Here is a 20,677-nt window from a genome sequence, read left to right as displayed (position 1 = left end):
TACCGTCAATTTGCAAAAACCTCAAATATTTTCCTTGAGAAGGACTGTCACAGATGTAAATTGATTTTTGTTGTTTTTTCTTCCCAAACAAGCCAATCGAACCAGTCGTCGCTTCGGTCAGTTTAATACATCGAAAACTCTTGTAGGAAACCTCCCACGGGCTGCCCCCCCTTAACCCCCTCATTCTTTGTGTTAACATGCAGCTTGTGTTTTATTGAAAGAATAGTGGAATATTACAAACACAACCAATTGGGAATGACAAGTAGGCGTAAGGTACACGAATCAAATATGCCATTTTATTTGTCTGTTGGCTCAGATACCTTTCAGTTGAAATGTTTTGATGAAATGAAAAACACCATAATGATCACTTTCACTCGCGAAGATTGGCAAAAAAAGTTGAACTCAGCGTAAAGAGCGGAGCAATTGAGCAGGGCAGCCTCCCTTATATTTAGGGTAATTTCGACCACATTCCATGGCGAGGGAATTCCAAACAAAGATGCCCTGAGAGGAGGAGGTGTGGGGGCTTCCACCTTTTTTTTTTATTTTTTTTTAGGAGACAGGCTTCAGTGGGCAAATATTAATGACAAGTATCGAAGGGCCAAGTTTTATTCGCAAGTAATTTTAAAGGGAGCACATTGAGCTTGGCTTTCGTTGGGGCAAGTTATCTTGGTGCAGATTTTTGTAAATCTTGGTACAAAGATATCCGTTAATAAGTTTTTCAGGACAATTTTCCATGGGTAAATTTTGCTTCTAGTAGGATTAGAAGGGGGAAGTTTCCTGGGGGGAATTTGTCATAGGATTTTTCTTTTTTGTTCGTGAGTACATCTTCTATCTTATCTACTTTACACATTTTTTCATACAAATGGCGGGGGGGGGGGGTCCGATAACAAAAAAACGTAGAATTAGACCCGCAAACTAAAACCTGGCATGGTCAAGGCATTCTGGTAGTTTTCTTTTCATTTACTTGGACCCTTCATCTGGCAGATTCCTCCTTTGTCCGGTACTTGTACAAAGAACCAGTAAAATATATAGGCTTATGTATAAAAAGCTAGGTTGGTTATCCTTATATATTATAAAAATATAGGACCAATTTGTAGGGAGGGGGGTCTGACATTTTAAAGGAATGCAGATCCACAAACAAGATCTTTGAACCTTTTAAAATATTTTCACTGTATTTTTCTGGAACTTGGACCTTGTATTTGGGGGATTTCTCTTTGTCCAATACTTGTACAAAGATGAAGTGAAATATATAGCCTACGAATAAAGATCATATTTGCTTATAGGGAGAAAAATCTTATACTTTGAGAGGATTCATTTTCAGAACCGTAAGCAAGAGCTTTGTAGCTTTAATAGGAATAGGATACTCCTACACAATGAAGTGAAATGCAATTGAATAAAAGGCAATAGGAAGTGTTATTATACGCATGCTTTTTTTTCAGAAAGGAAAGAGGGTACAACCCATAATCGGGGGGGGGGCTCTTCTTTTGTCCGATACTTATGCGAAGATGAAGCAAAATATATATATAGCTCAAAAGTAATTGAGACTATTCAAATTTCAGGAGTATTTTCATCCATTCCTCCCAAATCCATGAGAGTAAATTACTAAAATGAAGAAAATACCTCTAAATCCACATATACAATAAGCTTCAAATGTCAATTCTACAAAAGCGTCAAATCAACACTGTATGTTGTAGGGAACTGACAAATGTTAGGAACACGTCAACAAAGGTGTTGAACACAGAAGGGAGGTATCATTTCTCAAATGGAAACAAGTAGCAGATACGGTGGGATTGTAAATTTGTTTTTATTGTTTAAGGTTGAAAGATGAATTGTTTTATTAGTCGTAAACTGCAGTACGGCCTCAATCAATATTGCAGACAAGTCAATTTAGAGCCAGTTTTTAAAAGACTAGATAGTCCAGACACAAAAGAAATGTATTAATTGGTTTTTTAGTTAGGTTCTGCAATTTCAATAACATATAATATACCAATAACTTTTTTTTTTTTTTTATATCTAATGTAGGCTAAAGCAACCCTAAGACTACCCAATTATTGTCATTAATTTAGCAATTGCACATAGCATAGCTTGAAAACTGTTGGGGTACAAGATTAAATCTACCCATGATTGAATCGTACCAAACAAGTACTTAAGCTAGCTACGAGAAAATTGATGAGTTGATGACAATGATATGGCTAGTGCAGAGGCCGATTTAACTTTCATTATTGCTTATTATCTATAAGATCCTTGGATGACAAACATGAGGTGTTTCTTTCACTTTGAGGTGTCCCATTAGATCCCAACATGTCATTTATTTATTGGGCCATTTAAAGAAGATTTATGTTACTTTTGATTTCGGTTCATTATTTTTGTACTCAAAAGGGTGAGCTTGTTATATGCACTAACAACAGAGAAAAGTCTCGCTCAAAGATGCTACTACAATTTTTTACATGGGAAGGAGGAAGCGAATGCCAAAGAAATGTTCCTTGGGGAAAGACAAGAAAATAGCGAAAAGCTGTTTTCGCTAATTTTTCAGAAATTTCCATCTTTACGGTATGTTACAAGTGTTTTGATTCATGAAAGGAGTCCGGCCCTGCAACAAATGGGGTCCTTAATTTCACATTACTATGCCACATGCACTCCTTGGTAAAAACCAAGTTTTAACAGTGCGAACTTATCGCTAGTGTTTAGCCATACGTATTTTTTTGGCATCTAGCCTTTTTTTTGAATTAATTAAAAAAAAACCATTTCCGCAAAATACGTTTTTTATAGATAATTCAAAAGCCCCGTTAAACAAAAATGAGCAAAAATAAAAATCAACTAACCTGTCTATTGTAGAACTTCAACAAGCCAGCAATGATAATAATTGGAATCACACAACGAAATTATATTATAATAAATACACAAGTAAAACTCAAAACGAGCAAAAATTAACATAAGTTGGGCGCCAAACCCCTATGCCTTCCCAAGGCCAGAACAAAAATTTTCACTTTACTGAAAAAAAATAAATGTTTTTAATATTATAACTTTAATAAATCAAATAATATTAACGTTTTGATCACTAAATATCTGTATATGTATATTAAACTGACCATGCACATTCATTTGTGTTTTTTCAGTACAGTGCAAATTATGTTCTGGCCTTGGGAAGGCATAGGGGTTTTGCACCCAACTCATGTTAATTTCTCTCGTTTTGAGTTTGACTCGGTTATTTATTGTAATTTATGTTCGTTTTGGGTTTCATTTATTTATCGATGCTGATTTGTGGTGGTTCACGCTTGGTAGATTATTTGATTTTATTTTTGCTCATTTTTGTTTAATGGAGTCCTTTACTTTTCTTTGAAAAACTTATTTTGTGAAAAGTTTTTTTTAATTAAATTCTTTTCGTTTTATGTTGACATAGTCTTTCCAGGGAAAAAGAAGATAATACTTTAAATCTTTTTGTTTTTTAAGACTTTATAGTTTGGCCTGCTATTTCTTAGCTGGAGAAAAATTTTCAGCAATTTTTAACAGCATGCACCCTTTTAAAAATCTGGACACAAATAGTACTGTTTAATTTAGTTTCATACCTCCTCTAGTTGACCTGAAATAAAAAACTTGCTACAAATCGCAAAAAAAAATATGTTCACTTTCTTTGTTAGGTTAGGTACACTGATAGTTTTTTGATTTGCTTAAATTTTAAGAGCAGAAGTAGCCCCGAAAGTTTGAACATAATACCCTCAGTCGTTTATGGGATACTGCTGAGCTGCCTTATTGGGAATTAGCCTTAACACAGTGCATTTTGATTTAATCTTAAGGCAACATTTAGTTTTTAAACATAAATGGGAAAATGGAGGGGGGTGGGCGTGGGAGGGTATTAGTTGCCCTCCAATCACTTTCGACTATTAAAAAGGGCATCAGCCCTTTCTATTTTCAATCGAATGAGCCCTTTTCGAAGTTCCTACGACAACTCCTTCGATATGAAGTGCCCTGGTCTAAACAGCAACAAAAAAAAAAAAATAATAATAATACATTATACCCACATCGATCTTTACTATAAATTATTTGAAAAAACCTACGTTTTCTAAAGAGTTAAAGAGGCTGAGTTACAAGGTCAAACCTTAAAACGTTCCGGGATTTGGAGGTACAGTTGGGGGGCTGCCGCCCCCCCAAACCCCACACTTTCACAGCATTTCAATCTAAAAAAAGCTTTTTAAACTGAAAGTAAGGAGCGACATTAAAACTTAAAACGAACAGAAATTATTCCGTATATGAAAGGGGCTGTGCCCTCCTCAACGCCTCGCTCTTTACGCTAAAGTTTGACTTTCTCACAACTCTTTTTTTTAAACAATAAAAACTTTAGCGTAAAGAGCGAGGCAATACGAAGTGCCCTGGTCTAGAACCAAGAAAAAAAAAATTAATAATACATTGTGCCAACATCGTTCTTTACTTAGGCAGCGCTATTGCGCTGCCTATGATAAGAAGGTTGAAATTAGACCCCGGCGTTACGCCGGCGCATCGACCGAACGCCACTAACGAGAGGCCCGGTTGACCGCCGCCGATGTATTGTAACGCCGCCGGCGAGCCACACACGCGCCGCCGCCGATAGAGGCGGCGGCGTTTGGCTGGCTAAATTAATTTTGCGGCAATTCTTTATTGCGTCAACCGCAAAGTCGGAGTGTTTCTTTTCTCGTGTGGTTAAGTATTTCGATTTTCCTGATTAGAAGTCAAGCAGGGTACTATTCTAGAATTTTCAGGCATTTCGCCGAAATCTATGTGTCACCCCCCAAAAAATTGATTCCCCGAACCCCCAAAAATCACCCAATCAAGGTGCCACCCCTAGTGACTTATCACTAGTGACTATCCCTGCCAATTATTATTTTGCAAACCATTACTCTTCACTACTCTCTTGTTCGTTAATTTTCGTCTCTTGTATAACTTGGCATATAAACCAGACAGATACAATTGCAAAATACACGATTCTTCATATGTTGACAAAAGTATCGTCTTTATGAAATTCAATAAAAACAAAGTTTTTTTTAATGAAAGTAAGGAGCGACATTAAAACTTAAAATGAACAGCAATTGTTCCGTATATGAAAGGGGCTGTCCCCTCCTCAACACCTCGCTCTTTACGCTAAAGTCTTTATTGTTTTAAAAAGCGGAGTGGTGAAAAAGAGTCAAACTTTAGCCTAAAGAGCAAGGCGTTGAGGAGAGGACAGCCCCTTTCATATACGGAATAGTTGCTGTTCGTTTTAAGTTTTAATGTCGCTCCTTACTTTCAGTTTAAAAAAGATTTTTTTTTTTTTTTTTAATTTCTGAACGTTTTTTCACTACTGCAGGTTCGATTTTGGCTCACCGTGCATGAAAAATTAAAACATAATTTGCATATTAATTTGGCAGATTTATCCCGGATATGAAGAGTTGCCCCCTCCTCAATACCTTGTTCTTTACACTAAAGCTGTTAGCACTTTAAAAAAATCTCTATTCTAAGTAAACAGCCCCTGTGTTTCAATGTTAGTAAACAGTCAAACTTTAGCGTAAAGAATAAGGTATTAAGGAGGGGACAACCCTTCATATATAGCATAATTTCTGTTCGTTTTCCAAATAATGTAGGTAAATCTGGCTCACCCTCTATGAAATATACCCTTCCTCCTCACGGAAAACTCCTTCGTGGAAATTTCTTCCAATGTAAAGTGCCACCCCCCGTCAAATTCCCTCCAGACGGTTCCTTCCTCGATTGGAATCCCCTCCTCTCTGTAAAATTGCTTGTGGACGATTCACCCTGAAAAATTTTCCTTAGCATTTTTTCATTGGAATAAGACTGTAATTCCTAATTGGCTTATCGATCACTCCAGAAATGCCCCCTTCTGTGGAGATTACATCCCGAAAATCAAAATACATGGATAAAAGCCCCCGGATGATTCTCGCGGAATTTCGTAACATGAACAACATGGCAAAGAGAATGTAAGACAATTCAAAAGAATTTCTTACAGTATTTCTGTAAAGTCTCCTCAGGGTAACATTTCCCTGGAATATTTAGTTATCATAAATTTCCCTCCCAAAGGAAGATTATCCCCTTGGAAATCCACCTGAAGACCCCCCCCCCCAAAAAAATAGCTGTATACTTCCCAATAGCAAATACTAAATGTAAACAATAGGCAAAGTTCACAACTTGCAGCCCTTCCCCCAACGACTGTAGCGGGTCATTTTACACCTAAAGATACGGTTATTAGATTTTTCGACTATGCTGAACAAAATGGCTATCTGAAAATGTCAATCCGGTGACTTTGGGAAAAAATGAGCGTGGGAGGGGGCCTACTTACCCTCCAATTGTTTGGTCACTTAAAAAAGGTACTAGAACTTTTGATTTCGTTTCAAATGAGCCCTCTCGCGATATTTTAGGACCACTGGGTCGATGTGATCACCCCTGGGAAGAAAAAAAAAAGACAAAACAAATAAACACGCATCCGTGATCTTTATTCTAGCAAAAAAAAAAAAAAATCCACATATTTGCATATATGATCTTTAAATCTCCACAAAAGGGTTATCTGATACGCTGAATCTGACTGTGTGATTTTCATTAAGATTCTATGACTTTTAGAGGGTATTTTCCCCCTTTATCGAAAAAAGGCGAATATTCTCCGGCTCGCAACTTTTGATGGGTAACACTAAACTTGATGAAAATTATATTTGAAGTCAGCATAAAAATCCGATTCTTTTGATGTAGGCTATCTATTGGTATCAAAATTGATATCCGTTTTTTTTAGAGTTTCGGTTACTATTGAGCCGGTCGCTCCTTATTTACCGTTCGTTACCACGAACTATTTGATGAAATTAAACCATTTTGAATACACTTCCCCAATTGCTTTAAAATGTTTACATCATTCGAAGTTAAGAATTTTATTTTTAAGTTGAACGGAACGCACACACCTATACAGGTTCAGTTGGATTTTGGAATTGATAGCCAACAGATTATTGCGACAGCTGAATCGTAAGTTTGTAGAATTTTGTTTTCTTTTACTGTTTTCATATACACTTTCTTTATGTTTAATATAAAATTATTGAACGCCTGACAGATTAAAGAAAATACAATCTTCTTTCTGAAAAATCTTTATCCCCACCCCACCCAAAAAAACCTTCTATTGAGACAAAATTTAGCTATAGACTACGTACAAGGTTGGGGAATTGAAGATTGGAACGGAAGTGACCCCAAAAATATGATTTATAATTTTTTTATGTTATTGCCTATAGGGGGGGGGGTCATTTTTAAATGATAATACCTCAATTTTTTTATTTATTTATTTTTTTTAATTGAAAGCAGGGATGCGAAAAAGCTATTTTTTTCATTTAAAGCGGAGACGGAAGAAAATGATATCAAATTCCTTGGGAAGCCATAGAAATATTTTGATAGACCCAGGGCCCCCTTTGGGACTTTTTCCTTGTCTTGGGTATTTTTGAATTTCTCATAGGCTACTGGCCTAATTTTGCTTTTATGTGTGTTTTCTTTTAATTAGATTCCTTGGATCTTATTGAATGCCATGGCGAATCTATTATCTATTATTTCAACTATTATGCAAGGGTTCTGAAACACCACAGCCGTTTCGTTTCTACCATATTTTTACTTTTCTTGATGAATAACGAAGAAGACCAGCGTCCAGCCAGCGACTTGCGAAGTTTTTAACTCATGAATAGGCCCGAATCTGTTGTAAATTCAAGCTTGGATTTGAGAGAGACTAATGAAAGCATTAATGTTTGCAGTAAGCATTGATCGCTCCGGCGGCGCACCGCCGACATCTCACCGGCGGCGGCGCGAAAAAACATCGGCGGCGCGCCGCAGCTGCTATTTTTGGCCCCGCCGCCGCCGGTCTTCCCTTATCGGCGCGGCACCGGGGTCTAGTTGAAATATTACAATCTACTTGTGCTATAAGTTATGGGGGGGGGGACACATTATAGCAGTTGCAGCTTAGGTTTAAATTAGGGTATGGTTGCATAGGGCAATTGCCACCCGTATTAAGCTTTAGCCAAACTCCATTTAAAAAAAAAAAAAAAAAAAAAAAATTCATAAGCTGTTAAAGCTGAATAAGAGATTATTTATCAATTTGGTCGCTTTCAATAATTTAGTCTTTAATTTGGGATACTGGATAGATGTAATGACAGGAGGAGGCTAACGAGACTCGAAAATTGTTAGAAAAAAAGTACAATGATAATGATTTTCAAATGGACACGTAGAGATTCATAGCAATTAGTCAAAAATCAAAAAAGGTAAACAGGTCCATCCTTCCCTACAAGGTTAGCTGAAACAAGAATATTCTGCACTTGGGTTTACTGAGAAAATTGACATCTCCGCACATATTGCTGTGTCCAAAACGAAAGGGTGTGTCTCATGTGTCTCATCTTTTCATTACTTGACAAAAGAGTAAACAGAAGGGGTACAAGGAAGCCGGCAGAAAATTGCCCAGGGGGGGGGGCAAACACCAAAATATCAAGGGTGGCGGCGTTAAAGATACTATATCTCAGGAATTTTTTTCGTATGCATTGGCTTATTTTTAAGTATTTTTAAGAAAAATTTCTCAAATAAATATAACAATTAAATTGCATGGAAAATGAAACAAAATACAGTAAATTTTACACCGCAAGGATTCCTTGCAAGGGATCAATTTGTTTAATCAATAATATATTTAATTATTATGCATTTGATCTTAAAAAAATAAAACTCAAACCAAAATTACAGAAATATTGCTTTCGTAGATTATAACAGATGTAGAATTGTCTTTATACAATTTCCTATGCCTTAGAATAGTTTACACAAGGAGTAAAGATACTCAAAAATCATCCTGCCTGCATAGATACCACGTTTTGGTTTTATAACGATCAAGTAAAATATATCTCTTTCATAACAGAACAATTCTTCTACTCGAATTTAAATCCGTTATATATTCATACATTAAAAAAAAACAAAAAACAATTGAATATCGAAAAAAAAAACGTAAACTTACTGTCCAGCTGTCAAATTGACGCCTTTTCTTTTTATTGTCCTATTCAACTAAGTAAAATGAACAGTTTCAAAAAAAATTTCGTCACAAGAGAATCTTATCAAATGGTTTATGATAAAAAAAAAACTGGAAGTAAAAAGTTACTTGGACCAATATTCACCAAAACTAAAAATGATGTTGTCATGGCAATTGCTACACCGGCAGTATTGGCTTTTTATGCTAATTCTAAATATTTAAAATTCTTTCAGTCTATTGTTACCCACCCAAAACCAAAAATCTGAAAAAAATGTCGTTATTTTTGAAAAAAAGGACCCCCCCCCCCAAAAAAAAAACAAAAAAAAAACAAGCGATCTTATTGAAAATCTCTTTATTAGATACATCATATCAGAGAACCCTATTGTAGAGGTTTTGAGCGAGGTATTGAGGAGGGGGAGACCCCCCTCATATACGTAATAGTTTCTGTTCGTTTTGAGTTTTAATTTTGTTTCTTACTTTCAGTTGAAAAAACTTTTTTTTATTTAATGAAGCTTAGCCACCAACAATTCTCTAAAGTTAATGAAAAAAGTATGCCGATTAAAATAAAACTTCAGGAAAATAGAAAAAGCAATTAATTTAAAGAAATACAAAAAACAATATCTTACTTACAAAAACTAAGATATAAACTCCAGCATTCAGTCCTGTTGAGCAATGCCGAAGCATTGGACGGATATCTTTTAATAATATCGACAGTTTTGAACTTGGTTATCAAACACCAAAATAAGTTTGTTCAAAGTTTTTTTTAAGTTTGTTTAAGTAGTTTGTTCCAAGTAAAACACTAAAACTAAGATTAAGAAAATCAAATAAAAATTTTTAATTCAATATTTTTAATCAAATTTTGAATGCCAAAAAGCCAGTATATTTGACACCTTTATACTTCATAACTGTAAAAAATTAAATCTTTTTCAAAGTGACAACCGACAAATAGCTAAATACAATTACTCCTGGAAAAATAAATAAATGATAATAAAACACAAGAAACGTATCTGTTCAGAGGGAAAATGCAGAAATTCCCAGCATTCCGTTCCAGGGAAACATTTCTGATTATAATGGCTGCATATATCAGCTCAAGGGTACTCTGGCAATGCAAGCAAAAGTTGACGGCATATTTTTATCGAAATTGGCCCTTATTAAGTTGGTTTCCTTGTGTTTTCTTTAATTATGCTAACTTTCTTGTGTACTAATAACCACACTAATTACTAATAAACAAAAACATATTTAGGATCACTATAAAAAGCTGATTCTTTGATTGAATATTATCAATAGTTAGGCTCCAGCACTTTAGTTATAGGGTCAAAATCTATTGGTAGACAGTCAAGAAGGGGGTAACACACATTTTTTCCACGGTTTTTCCATATTCTGCCTTTTCTCTTTTCGTTTCCTTATAATTAATTTATAGTCCCAAATTCACAGGGGGGCCATGCCCCCCCCCTCCTCTCCCGGCGCCCATGAAGGCATAGGCTATTATGCTTTCCGGGGCAATAGCTTTTTGTCAAAAGATTCAAATGATAATTTTTTTTAAAGTAGATGAACATCGTTTGGTATTATTTATCAGGAACATGAAGGCATAGGCAATTATGCTTTCCGGGGCAATAGCTTTTTGTCAAAAGATTCAAATGATAATTTTTTTTAAAGTAGATGAACATCGTTTGGAATTATTTATCAGGAACATGAAGGCATAGGCAATTATGCTTTCCGGGGCAATAGCTTTTTGTCAAAAGATTCAAATGATAATTTTTTTTAAAGTAGATGAACATCGTTTGGAATTATTTATCAGGAACATGAAGGCATAGGCTATTATGCTTTCCGGGGCAATAGCTTTTTTGTCAAAAGATTCAAATGATAATTTTTTTTAAAGTAGATGAACATCGTTTGGAATTATTTATCAGGAACATGAAGGCATAGGCTATTATGCTTTCCGGGGCAATAGCTTTTTTGTCAAAAGATTCAAATGATAATTTTTTTTAAAGTAGATGAACATCGTTTGGAATTATTTATCAGGAACATGAAGGCATAGGCTATTATGCTTTCCGGGGCAATAGCTTTTTTGTCAAAAGATTCAAATGATAATTTTTTTTAAAGTAGATGAACAACGTTTGGTATTATTTATCAGGAACATGAAGGCATAGGCTATTATGCTTTCCGGGGCAATAGCTTTTTTGTCAAAAGATTCAAATGATAATTTTTTTAAAGTAGATGAACATCGTTTGGTATTATTTATCAGGAACATAAACACATTTTATCCCAATCAATGGTCCATCTCATCTACTTCTTCTAAAGAAAATACACCACTCCGAATACAGGCATTGGATAAAGACCCAAAGGCCCACCAATGTTTCTCGCTTTCTAACTCAATTTAGAAGAAAAATACGAACCATGCTTTTTCGCTTAGAGCATGATGATGCCGAGTCAAGATAAAGTGGTCGTAAAAAGGCGTAATAAAGCAAAGAATATAGGCTAAAAGAGTATATTACACTAAATAAAAAAATCTCATATTAGACATTAAAAGACATTTTCGGGGAGACAAATGGAAAAGAAAAGGGAATGGGCCATGGGGTAGTCTACAAACAAATATTTAGAAACAAATATCTAAAGCAACAAGAAAAGCACTGACTGATATACTATTTAATAATAACTAAAGCATGTGGCTCTTCAATCTAAGGATACTTCTGATATTTTTTGTTACGCCAAGTTCACTCATGCAAACATCTAACCAATGTCCGTACCACATTATAGTCACACTTGTCGATAAAATCAAAATTACGCACGACTACAGCGCCAATTACGTTCGTCGTTCGTAATTTCTTGAGCTGAACATTGTTCAACTTTCAAACATAAATTTCTTAACTGACCAATCAGAGTCAAGGTTTAAGGTATAATTTTTAAAACTAGAAAAGATGGAAACTTAGAACAGCGGTTTTTATATCTGAGAGAGGTGCACCAAATTACTGTTGGTGCAAACTCTTTAAACTAATTTCTTGCAATTTTAATTTTTTACTTTTTAAATACAAGAGTGGCGCTAAAATAAAAAAAATTGACATGTCATTCATGATATTTGGCTTTCTTTATCGATATATGTGACTATGATGTGGCACGGACATAAGTCTTACTTTTGCTTACATAAGCAACCCATATTTTAAGCAAACCTCAATTACTGAAATTTATCTAAACGTGTAATCTGTTGTCCATAACCTATCCCAGATATAATCTGTTCTGAGGTGAGCGATCCCATGTTTCAATAAGCGGAGCAGTGTCGCAAAATTTGTACAAATTGGTGCCCAAAATATACAATTTCCCTGACAATATACATTAATAAAATCTTACGGTGCTGTTTAAGAAAGATTAAATAAAACGCAAGTTTTTTCAACTGAAAGTAAGGAGCAACAGTAAAACTTAAAACGAACAGAAATTATTCCGGATATGAGGGGGGTTGCCCCCGTTTTTTAGTGCCTTTAAAAAAGCTTCTTATTGTTCTAGTTAACCAACCCTTGTTTTTCTGGAGTCGTTCTAGAAGAACTTTTAAGTTTTAACGTTGCTACTTACTTTCAGTTGAATTTTTTTTTTTATTCATTTAATTTCAAATCGTTTTTTAAATAATACCGAGTCATCCGACTCCTCCAATGAAAGATCCTCTAGACAATTCGATCCTAGTGAAAACTTATACCGGACAATTACCATTAACATCTTTACATGTAAAATTAATTCGGCAAAGAGAAAGTAAGACAAATAAAAAGAATTTCGTTTAGGAACTCTGGCAAATTCCCCCAGTGCAAAATTTTCCCTGAAAAACTCACCTTCGGATATTTCACTCCCCATGGAAAAGTCTCCCCGTGGAAAATCCCCCAGCGAAAAGTTCAGCCCCCAGGCCAAAAATTGTATGCATACGCCCCAATAACAAATACTATACGTAAACAATGGGCAAATTTCTTAGCTTAAAGACCTTTCCCCACGGGTTGTGGGGTGTCATGTTATCTCCAGACATAATTATTGGACCTTTCAACTATTCTAAGCAAAATGGCTATCTCAAAATTTAATTTCAGTTCAAATGAGCCCTCTCCCGATATTCTGACACCACTGGTTCGACACAACCACCCCAGGAAAAGAAAGCAAAAAAGGCAAACAAAAAAACACGCATCCGTGATCCTTTTTTTTGGCAAAGCATGCAAAATTCAACATTTTGAAGATTTGAGCTTGAAAACTTAAACAGTCGGATTCTCTGGCACGCTGAAACTGATGGCGTGATGTTTATTAAGATTCATTGACTTTTGGGGGGTTTCCCCCTTTTTTCGAAAATCAGGCTCGTAGCTTTCGATTGCTAAAACTTAATGAATCTTATATATTTGGAATCAGCATAATAAGCCAATTCTTTTGATATATCTATTGATTTCAAAATTCCATTTTTTAGAGTTTCGAGTTCTTACCACGAACTGATTGATACAGAAGAAACAGTCATTGGATTTAATTGGATAACGCTTCCACCCACGGTTGGATTGGAAAGCGCTCCACTCACGCTTGGATTGGATAACGCTTCACCCACTCAATGTCATTGGATATCATCAACATTTAGGAACCAAATCGTCTGATCCGATGGCTTTTGATGTTCGCAAAAATATTGAAGTTAGAAATCTGTGTAAGCATCAACAATCTGTGTTCCAACAAAGAGTGCCAATTTTCAAGCATAAGGGCTAGAGAGGAACAACGCTTCCTTTATGAGTTTCACTATCCTCCTAAATTATGCTTTTCCTGCTTCTATTTAAATGTAAAAATTATAGAGCATTGTATTGAATGACTGAGTTCAATAAATATTACTTAATATTTTATGGTTTTCTTCAGAAGCGCCGCAACATTAAAATCTTACCCTGATTTATATGGTTTGATTTATAAGGAGGATACAAAGTCAAACCATAATATGTATTTGGAAAACCCTCCCTAGGTTAAAGAATTGGAATGATAATAATAAACTAAATAAAAGTTAAATGATCTGAAGTTGAATACTTGGACCTAAACTACTTTTTCTCAAGCGCCAAAGGCTTGAACTTATTCTTAAGGAAAAAAATCCTCCATCCTCTCTCACACTCATTTTTTGGCCTAAGTACTTATACAAATACTAAAACATTAAGAAAAACTAAATTCTGGCGAAATCCTAAACAATTAGCAGAATTTCGAAAGTCAAATTATCCAAGAATAAACAAATATTTATGTAGATTCTTTATTTAAAATCAAGGATGATCCCTGAGAGGACCAAGAAGAGTGGATCATAAAAATGAACTAACCTGCAAATATATTCAACGGCCGACTCTGGCATAAAGCTCAGGATCTGGTAGAAATCATCGTTGATTTTTTCACAATGGGCATGAACCCAAGACTGGCACAATGCACACTCCATCATCTATAATAAAATAAGAAAGAATAATAATAAGCATACGACAGCCTACTCGTTTTCCCAAAGTTAAGAAAGTAACTTCATATGTGACATGACAACAACGAAGGAATTGCGGGCACGACTTTTATACTACAGCCTTGCCATCGTCACACTTGCAAGAAAAAAAATATATAAATGAAATCTGCTTCCTTTGATTTTTAGCACCAGACTTGTGCTACAGAAGCGTAAAATTGGAGTTACAAGAAAATATTATGAAAAGCCACTGTCAACACTAATTTGTTCCCTAGTGTTGCCTACTAATACTATCTATTTGCAGTCTTCACCACATTTATCATACAGATAAGAAAATTGCTGTTTCCAGCTTTCATTTCAATATTACAGCTTACACTTGGAAGTTGAACATTGTTCAAATCAACAAACAATTGTAATTGTGGCCGTACTTGACTTAGATTTTAACCATAAGTGTGACCATAATGTAATCCGAGCGTTAGTCGTCCTACTTATACAGTCACTTATACGATACCAATGATAAGACGACAATAGTTGGTTCCCTGGAGAGGGAGTTTAAAAGGCCCATTTTACTTTTTCCTTTTTCTTTTTTTTGCTTTCCGTTTACATTTTTACCTATGCATGTTTCTATGAATAAATCACATCAATAAATAAAGGCATACACACAAATAAAATATTTATAAGCGAGACACATACAAAGACACATATAAGCGGACTGGACAAATTATTCATAGGTACGAAAAAGGAAATATGTTTTTCAATTTTATTATGTTTCTTTTTCATTTTCAATGATTTTTTCTTTTTCCTATCTGTTCAGGTACTAATTTCAATGTTCGGTCATTACTTTGACAACCTGAGTACTTTTGGAAGTAAAGAAATATGTAAGGTAATAGCGGAAAGGACGTAATGGTTCTGTTCAATACTACAGTTTTTGTTACTTTTCTTTTCTTTTTTTAAACTTAAATCCTTTTCTATTAAAATACCACAAATAAAAATCAAACAAAACTGTCTTAGATCCCAGACTAAACTTCATAGGTATAAAGTCATGTCAGACCATTCGGGAGTCTTGTCAATTGGTCACCTACCGGAGGAGGTTGTCAGGCCTCAACCGAACTTAATATTCCAACCAAACAAAGCTGGAGCTAAGGGTAAGTGTCCTAGTTTTGCCTTTTGGGAGGCCTATCCGGTTTTGATCTCTAAGAAGGGGGGAGGACATCCCTAATATATTGCAATCACCGTATCCATCAGAAAGAACTGTTAGTTTTGACAAAACTTAGGTTGAAAGTGAGAATAGGTGCCATACCTCTGCCTTTTGTAAGTTCACACCAATCGAGCATATGTGGGGAGAGGCATTCCCAAATTCTCGTCATCAGGACAGGGACTGTACGAAAAGGGGGAGTTAGATCTTAATGAAACTTAATGAGAAGTAAGAACTTATGTCCTAATTATGTGTTTTGGGGACCAGGACCCGATCCGAACTGTTTAGAGCATAGAGCGAGACCCATAAATTCATGTCAATAACCAAAACAACAACTAAAAGGTTCGTCGGGTCTCAACCAAACTTAATCAGATGTCACAGTTAATGTTTTCGCTTTTGATACAAGAGACCAAATTGACCTGTTGGTCTTCCAAATAGACCAATAGACCGAGTCCAAATCGACTAACGCTTTACTGAAAACTAAGCCTTCTCGAGTTTTATAAAAAGTTAAAATCGTGTCGTAAAAGTTATTGATTTCATGGCTGGTAAGACTATTGAAAGCTTTACGATTTATTCATTTAGTTTCTGAAGGCGACTTGGGGTTTTTCTGTTTAATTTCTGTTTTGTCGCGTTAGTTTTTTTGTCTTCAGTAAAGCGCTAGTTTTTCAAAGTTCTACAATTATAGGAAAATATCGCGAGCCAGGTTATTTGCAACAGTTTTTCAAAAATAATTTTGCATAAACCACAAAGCAGTAATTTATATTGGTTTTAAGTTTCTATTGGTGACTATTGGTCTCTTGGTTCGATTGGCCTATTGTTAATAATTTCTATTGGTCTATTGGTTACTTTCAGCAGCAAAACTTTTTTTTTTTTAAGAATTTTTCAAAATGAGATTTTACTATTATCGAGATTTAACCAGTGATAACTTAAGTCAATTGTATTTTTCATAAAATTTCCTGATCGGCTGAAAAATGAACAGTCGCTGACACTAGAGCTAGTTAAATCTCAGCATTAGTAAAACCTCATTGTGAATGGGCTTTTAGGAAAACCAGGATGGGGACCAATGTGACCACCATCAGGTCACTGACCCTGTGAAGACATACAGTCAAAATTTATAGGATAAACCATTTTAGACTTTGGAAGTATTAAGATACCCTCCTTTTACACCTAACTTATTAGATTTTTGCTTTCTGAACTAGCAATAAAAAACAGATTTCGAAATATTTTTCAATAATGTATCGTCATGACAGAAGGCAAAACAAGACGAAATAAAAATTTAGTTTTTTACAAAATGTGTTTTTGGAAGAAGGCACTTAATTGAATACTAGATTAAATTCAACGAGAGGTTAATATTTTATTACAAAAAACCTACTAAGGAAATCTACTCGCAAAAATTTTGGAACTTAAAACCAAACTTAATGAAAAAGTCAGAATATATGGAACCTGACGGAATTAACAAAAATATCCACTAACTCCTCTACTCTAATCACTATAGCCAAGTTACTCCTAGCCTACCCAAAATCAGCGAGCAGGGCCGTGTTCAGGTGAAGGGTTACCTGGTTTCAACCCCTCTTCCATGGCAATTTTGTTTGACTCGTAAAGAAGTAATAAAATTAGATGTGAACATTTTTTTTGCATTTTGTACAGATTTTTTGTACCTCCTCCCCCTAGAAAGCGGGATTGAACCACACCTTTCATACAGTCTGCTGTTGGAAATACGGTCAGTCAGTCGGGTACCTAAAACAATATGTAGGCACTTTCTCTAGAATACATATAGCAAATCTTCCTCCGTTTTTCGGAGCGCCCATGCTTCACAACCATATTTGACCACCGTCATCACAGTAGCTTCCAATATTCTAATCTTGGTTCGCAGGCTTATTATCTTCCTATTCATCCAAACTTTTTTCGACTGGGAAAGAACACTCTGGGCCTTGAATATTCTACTATTAACACATTCACTGCACCCACCGTCTTTACTAATAATGCTACGAAGGTAAGTGAAGCTGTCCACTTGATCGACCTTTTCGTTACCCAACGTCACCTTTTCATCTTCACTTATTCCTTGCCTTAGCGACTTAATCTTCTTAACATTAATTTTCGAACCTATTCTAGCACCCTGAACTCGCAAAACCTCCAAAAGTTCATTCATTTTGCTTACACGTTCAGCTAGGATGCTAAAATCATTAGCATAATAGAAGTCCAGGAAAGTTTAACTTCCCACTTGATTCCATGTTCTCCCATTGCCTTTCTTGTCCTTAAGAAAAAAAATTCCTAAAAACGATCCATACGTAATGGTGAATCAATTACGAATTGAGATCGTCTAGCACCCTAATGCCTGTTAAATCGAACATCCTGTATATTAATGAAATGTATAAATATATTCTTAATACAGATGCACCTAAAGGTTTTATATGACGAAAACTAATACAAATTGTATTAATTTCTGTTCAGGTTAATGTACACATTCAAAACTTTAACTGAGTAATTGAACATAAAAGACATCCAAAAATCAAGTAGCCTATAACAAAAACAAGACCACAAAAAATGCTCAATAAAGATCTAGAAAGAAAAGTGTTTAGAAAAGTCAACAGAACATGTAACATTCCAAAACAAACATAATTACCTTTTTCAACACCCGCTTTCGCTAGGAAAAAAAGTCGAGTTACTCAAAAGTCAAGCAAAAAGTAATAGCACACAAGAATCATTGATTTACGGCCTAACAATCCTATTCCTATAAATAGCAGGCGAGTTTCAACATTAAAAATTCAATATTAATAATTAAAATGTTTTATGAAACAATTAATATAACTTATAATATTCATATAATGATAATTATATTAAAATATACTAATACAGTAAAAAGGTTTTTATTTTATCAAAATTTTTAATGTTAAGGGGAAAATCTTAGTCTGTCATTATAATTGACTAGATGTTTGGAATCTTGAATTATTTCGCTTCTTTATTTTCAATTCGCTATTCATGTTGGATTCAATATTCGTGGTTAATTTGAAATTCGCATTTACTTAAAATCAATTTAGACAAAAAATTCAATGTCAGATCGTATATTAATTCCTTACTATCAAGTTAACCATATGCGCTCTAAACATTGCGATTTGTCAATAAAAAAAACACACTAAAAAGAATTTCCATGTATTTTAAACTATTATAATTCTTTGAATTCCAACACATGCCCGAATATACCTGAAATCGGGAAGACTCCCATAAAAAGAATTTGACGACCTATCCTTCCTCCTAAGACAGGATATAAGGGAATGACTTGATCCAACTTCTGAATAAAAAAAAATGACGTAACATGCACAATATTGAATAATTGTCAATTACCTGATAATACACCATTAACAACGTCCCATAGCCATTCCTGAAATACTGAAGTGAAATACTGAAATACTGACCTATTGACAACCTGAATGTACAGTCTCTTTTGGTTAGGCCATCATCCCCCTCAACAACCCTGAAAGTTTTAACTTAATGCCCTTAGCTGTTTCTGAGAAATGTTGAAGTAGATGAGGAGTCTTTGATTTAGTTGTCTAGGTCTCTAGTGTCTTTCAATTTAGTTTTAAATCCTCATCAAACTAGCTTTAAATTTTCAACTTAATACCCTTAGCCTTTTCGGAGACATTGCAGATATTCTCTTTTGATAACATGGATGTACATAGTATCTTTTGGTTAGGCCAACATCCCCCTCAACAAGCCCCGAAAGTTTCAACTTAATGCCCTTAGCTGTTCCTGAGAAATGTTGAAGTAGATGAGGAGTCTTTGATTTAGTTGTCTAGGTCTCTAGTGTCTTTCGATTTAGTTTTAAATCCTCATGAAACTAGCTTTAAATTTTCAACTTAATACCCTTAGCCTTTTCGGAGATATTGAAGATATTCTCTTTTGACAACACGGATGTACATAGTGTCTTTTGGTCAGTTCATTATTCCGCTCAACATGCTCTGAAAATTTCAACTTAATGCCATTAGGTGTTCCTAAGATTTTGTAGATATGCCCCTTCGACAACCTGGATACACATAGTTTATTATGAATTAGTCTAACATCCCCTCAACATTTCCCTAAATTTCACCTTGATACAACCTTAGACTTTTCGGACACACCAGGATCAAGATGGACCTAAAAGGCAATTCAACAATCAATTTATCGCCTGGAATGGATTAACCCCTATCAAGAAAGTATTGAGAAAAACGACTAAGCTTGAAGAAATGGATGTCTTAAAGATACCATACACCAATAAATTCTCCAACCCCCCCTTCAATATTTATATCTTTACACCTTTGTTCAGGAAGATTCAAGACAATACATTTTCAAAACACTTTCTTTCTTTTCTTATTTTATTAATCATGAATAAATCACTTGCTATACTGAACCCAAATTGATAAAATTATGAAGCTAAAAAAACAGGGATTTTTAAATTTCATTTACAACACAGTTTAAAGGTAAGCGGATAAAATATTAATCAATCTCAAATAAACAATTAAATATTTACTTACATAATTTCTTTTGGAATTTTCACCATGTCGTTCCACATAACGCTCTTTTTGTCTTTTTGTCCCTGATATGTCTAGAAATTTTAGGTATTTTCTAAGATAATTTTGATGTGAAATCTACTTTATTTATTTTTAAACTAGTTTAAACATATTATTCTTATTACACATACAGATAAAACTAATACATGATTATGACTATCATAAAAATTATGATCTGTTTGGTCAGGATTGTTTTTTTGTTTTTTTTCGTTTTAAACTAAGATACAAAAATAGTATGTCTCAATATCTAGGAGGTGGGAAGCTTATTTTACGATGATAATAGCAAAAAAGGATTTTTTTAAATATAGGGAGAAATAAGATATAGGGGGTTAGTTATCCCCGTGCCCCTAATTCGGCCCTCTTACCTCAACAGACCTAACATTAAACACTTTTCCAGAGTATCCATGTTTACTATTTTGACTTTTAACGATATTTTCTCGCGTTAATTACATATGAATTACAAAATATGCTAAAAAAAATGATATTCATCATTAAAGAAATAAAAAAACTTGTATAGATGGAAGAAAACTGGGGAT

General features: G+C 34.7%; 1 protein-coding gene across 2 annotated transcripts in view; it reads right to left on the bottom strand.

Annotated features, from left to right (window-relative positions):
* The window catches only part of trx (histone lysine N-methyltransferase trithorax), a 147,595-nt gene that overhangs the window by 62,288 nt on the left and 64,630 nt on the right, over positions 1-20,677 (bottom strand). The window contains exons 10-11 of one of the 2 annotated variants that reach the window (XM_089090868.1): positions 18,221-18,241; positions 14,281-14,396 (exon numbers count right to left, since the gene is read on the bottom strand). In XM_089090868.1, coding sequence (XP_088946994.1) covers positions 14,281-14,396; positions 18,221-18,241 — 137 coding nt within the window. The remainder of the gene's footprint in view (positions 1-14,280; positions 14,397-18,220; positions 18,242-20,677) is intronic. The other variant, XM_089090869.1, reaches the window with a different exon arrangement.

This window comes from Artemia sp. Qi Xiang Cuo, chromosome 6 (genome assembly GCF_049724085.1).
Source record: "Artemia sp. Qi Xiang Cuo chromosome 6, ASM4972408v1, whole genome shotgun sequence".
In the NCBI taxonomy this organism is placed as follows: domain Eukaryota; kingdom Metazoa; phylum Arthropoda; class Branchiopoda; order Anostraca; family Artemiidae; genus Artemia; species Artemia sp. Qi Xiang Cuo.
The sequence above is the reverse complement of the archived record's forward strand: the minus strand, read 5'-3'. Positions and strand labels throughout refer to the sequence as shown.